The following is a 4167-nucleotide window of genomic DNA, read 5'->3' as shown; positions in this document are numbered from 1 at the left end:
GCACACGGAACCAGCATGACGGCGAACGATTCGATGACTGGCTTACCGAGCTGCGCACGCTGGCGAAGCAGTGCGATTTTGGCGAGCTACACGACCGCATGTTGCGAAGTCGAATCATTATTGGAATGACCAACAAGCGACTGCAACAACGCCTCATCAACGACGATCCGACTTTGGAACAAGTGATTCAAAAGTGCCGCACGGAGGAACGTGGAGCCCTACAGTTCAAAGATATCCAAGCTGGAGCATCACCTGCCGTTGTACATGGACTCAAGTCCGAGACATGCCCTCAATGTGGATACTCTACGCACACAAGCGGAACATGTCCTGCCAAAGGTACGAAGTGTAAAAACTGTGGTCGGAGGGGACATTTCGCTCGAGTGTGTCGCGCGAAGAACGACCCACCAAAAAATAGAGCATCACCACGGAAGAATGTTCGCAATGTTGAACGATGCAAATCTCCAAGTTCCAGCTCCGAAGAAGAGAAGTTGGTTTGTGGTCTATCCAACAGTGTTGGTGATGAACAGTTCTGGAGAGCTGAAGTCAGAGTTGCAGGAAAGGCAGTTGACTGCAGGGTGGACACAGGAGCAAACTGTTCTGTTATGTCTGCAACGCAACTGCGACGAGTCGCGAAACAGAAACCGTAAGCAGCCATTACGAAAATAGGTTCGTTCTTTGGCCATGTCAGCAAAGCGGAAGGCCGCATTATAATGCCAGTCGCCCATGGCAACCAGAGTACCGACGTACAGTTCTGCATCGTGAAACGGGAAGTACCCACAACGATAATCGGTACCATTGCGGAACGACTGAACCTGATCAAGCGAGTGGCGTCAGCGGAAAAGCACTGCAACCAGACAGTAAAATAACACGAGGACGTCTTTCATGGACTTGGTGAAATCAAGGGTGTCAAGTATCACATGAAGCTCAAGCCAGATACTCAGGGTGTTACGCAACAGCCACGTACAGTCCCAGTAGCCATCCGAGACCAGCTGAAAAGCCACCTAGATGACCTCGTGCAACAGAAGGTGATTGCACAGGTGACAGAACCAACAGAGTGGGTCCACCCAATCGTGGTTGTGGAAAAGAAGGACAAACTCCGACTGTGCATAGATCCACAAGAGCTCAACAAGGTTCTCATGCGAGAAAACTACTGTATGCCTACACTGGAGGACATAGCAGCACGACTGGAGGGAGCCAAGTTCTTCTCGACACTCGACGCAGCCACGGGGTTTTGGCAGATCAAGCTAGACACACCAAGTTCGTACCTCTGCACATTTGCAACACCGTTCGGGAGATACAGATTTCTCCGAATGCCTTTTGGCATATCGTCAGCTCCCGAGGTGTTCCAGAAGACTATGCATGTGGTGTTTGAAGGTCTCGACGGAGTTGAAATCATGGTCGACGACATTCTTATCTGGGGAAGGACGGAAGAGGAGCATGACCGTCGACTGCAAGCCGTGCTGCAGAGGTGTCGTGAGATCAACCTCAGACTGAACAAAGAAAAATGCAAGTTCTCTCAAAGCCAGGTCAAGTACTTGGGACATATCTTGTCACCTGAGGGACTCTCGATTGACCCGACGAGGGTACAAGACATCCTTGCGCTCCCAAGACCATCAAATGTGGGGGAACTGGAGAGCTTCCTAGGAGTCGTGAACTACCTTGGCAAGTTCATCCCGCACGTGTCCGACACAAGTGCACCGTTAAGGCAACTCTTGAAGAAAGAGGCGGCCTGGTCCTGGACAGAGGAGCACGATAAAAGCTTCACAGCACTTCGAACAGCGTTGACTGTTGCACCAACTCTGCGGTTCTCCGACAAGAACAAACCAGTAACTCTGTCAGTTGATGCAAGTTCCAGAGGAACGGGTGCAGTGTTGCTTCAGGAGGGTCAGCCAGTAGCCTACTCATCGAGGTCGTTAAATGACACCGAAAAGAACTATGCCCAGATCGAGAAGGAGCTGTTGGCGATTGTCCATGGATGCAGCCGATTTCACGACTACATTTTCGGGCAAACCGTTACCGTGGAGTCGGACCACAAGCCACTAGAGGCGATCTTTAGAAAACCTCTGAATCAATGTCCTCTCAGATTACAAAGGATGAAACTGACCCTACAAAAATATGACCTGCTGGTGAAGTACACTCCTGGTAAAGAGCTGTACATTGCAGACACGCTGTCAAGAAACCCTTCGAAGGAGGAAGAGTCAGAAGTCTTCGAGGTGAATGTCTTGGAGTGTCTCCCTGTAAGAGATGAAACACTGGAAGAATGTCGTCAAGCAATCAGCAGGGACAAGGATCTGAGTACCATGCTGCAGTATGCAAAGAGCCAGTGGCCGAGCAACAAAGAAGACATTCCAGGCCCGTTAAAGACATATTGGCCGTACAGGGATGAAATCCATGAGGAGGAGGGCTTACTCTTCAGGTCGAATAGACTCGTCATTCCAGAGGAGATGAAGAGCACCATCTTGGCAAGGCTTCACAAAGCTCACAGCGGAGTAGAGAAGACGCTCCATCGTGCTAAAGAAGCTCTCTACTGGCCTGCAATGCAGAATGACATCAAGCAGGTGGTAGAAAATTGCAGCGTGTGCAAGGAGCACAAGCCGAGGCAGCAGAAGGAGCCACTTGTGAACCATCCAGTGCCAACCGCACCCTGGCAGATTGTTGGAGTGGACTTGTTTCAGCACTCGGGACACCACTACATTGTGTTGGTGGACTATTACTCTTTTTTCTATGAAGTGCACCAGCTTCAAAGGTCCACTGCCAAGACGATAATCAAATGTTGCCTGGCAACGTTTGCCGTGCATGGTCTACCTGTCAGGTTGGTTACTGACAATGGACCACCATTCAACAGCGCTGACTTCAAAGAGTTCTTGCAGCACCGGGGAATTTCACATGTGACATCCAGCCCGTATTATCCTCAGTCAAACGCGATGGCAGAGAGAGCGGTGCAGGAGTCGAAAAAACTCATGACCAAGTGCAGTTACGGAACGCCAGACTACTACGACGCCCTACTCGAATGGCGAAACACTCCCAGGGATGGAGTTCTAGGATCACCAGTTGAAAGGCTCATGAACAGACATACCAGGACGGAAATCCCTACACATCCATCTCTACTGCAAGGGACAAGCACAGACCCAAGCAAGGTACAACAGCGGCTGAGAGACAAACAACGAACTCAGCAACGGTACTACAACAAAGGCGCCAAACCTCTACCTGAATTACACGCTGGAGAAGACGTCTACCTTCAAGATCAAGAACGAGGAACCTGGAAACCGGCTATCATACTCGCTAGAGCCCCGCAGCCAAGGTCATACATTGTTCAAGACGACGAGGGCATACAGCGCAGAAGGAACAGCATCGCTCTTCGCAGAAGACAGAGAGCGAAACAAAAACCAGCCCGTTACCGCGACACAAATTTTATTTATGAGTGACAAAGCGAGATGTAGACAAGTTCTTCTCTTCTACACGGGAGGGAGCCACCTCACCGAGAGAGAGCACGAGTATCGCGCAAGCGGCTTGGGACCGTTGACCAATGAGAGACACACACACAGCAAGCAGCGTTACCTGCCATGTCTAGGCAAGCTCGTCGAACTCGAACGCTCGAACTCAGTACTCTGTCTTCTCAGTTGTATTAACTAGTCGTTAATAAACGCTTTCGTAACAAATGAGATGTGGTGTACTTTTTGGTTGGTCGATGTTTCAATGATTTTGCGTACATATAGCTGACCATCATCTCATGATTCGTGTGGCACAAAAATCCCGGCTGGTGAATTGTGTTATGGAGTCGCCGATGCGCCGATGCTAGCGAGCTCCAAAGTCCAAAGCGACCGAGAACAAGCGTTCGCGCTCAGCCCGAGATATAAACATCCGTTGGTCCGCTTGCGCGTAACCTGAGCGCCCCGTACCAGAGGCGCCTTTCTTTTAATTTCGTTTTATATTTACTAAACGAGACGTCAGCCTTCACTCTAAGAAAGGAGGGGAGTTCGAGGGAGTTAGACGGCGTGACAACACCCACAGCGTGCGCTAGCCTCCCTTCGGAAGGAATATCCTCTCTCAAATAGAAGGAGCGAGCAAGGGGAAAGAGAATGGGGTGCTACAGGAGTCCCCTGGGGATTCGAAAGGATTATGGGAAGGGAAAGCCTGCCCTCGGGCCAGGCTTCCTTTGCGCAGGGG

At 50.6% G+C, this 4167-nt stretch overlaps 1 protein-coding gene across 1 annotated transcript; it reads left to right on the top strand.

Annotated features, from left to right (window-relative positions):
* Positions 1-2300: 2300 nt before the first annotated feature.
* On the top strand, positions 2301-3425 carry LOC120847367 (uncharacterized protein K02A2.6-like). The gene has a single exon (XM_040219080.1). It carries the CDS (start codon positions 2301-2303, stop codon positions 3423-3425), a length of 1125 nt encoding a protein of 374 aa, XP_040075014.1.
* Positions 3426-4167: the final 742 nt, after the last annotated feature.

This window comes from Ixodes scapularis, unplaced genomic scaffold (assembly GCF_016920785.2).
Source record: "Ixodes scapularis isolate PalLabHiFi unplaced genomic scaffold, ASM1692078v2 PGA_scaffold0__279_contigs__length_252992795, whole genome shotgun sequence".
In the NCBI taxonomy this organism is placed as follows: domain Eukaryota; kingdom Metazoa; phylum Arthropoda; class Arachnida; order Ixodida; family Ixodidae; genus Ixodes; species Ixodes scapularis.
This window is presented reverse-complemented; position numbering and strand designations above follow the sequence as displayed.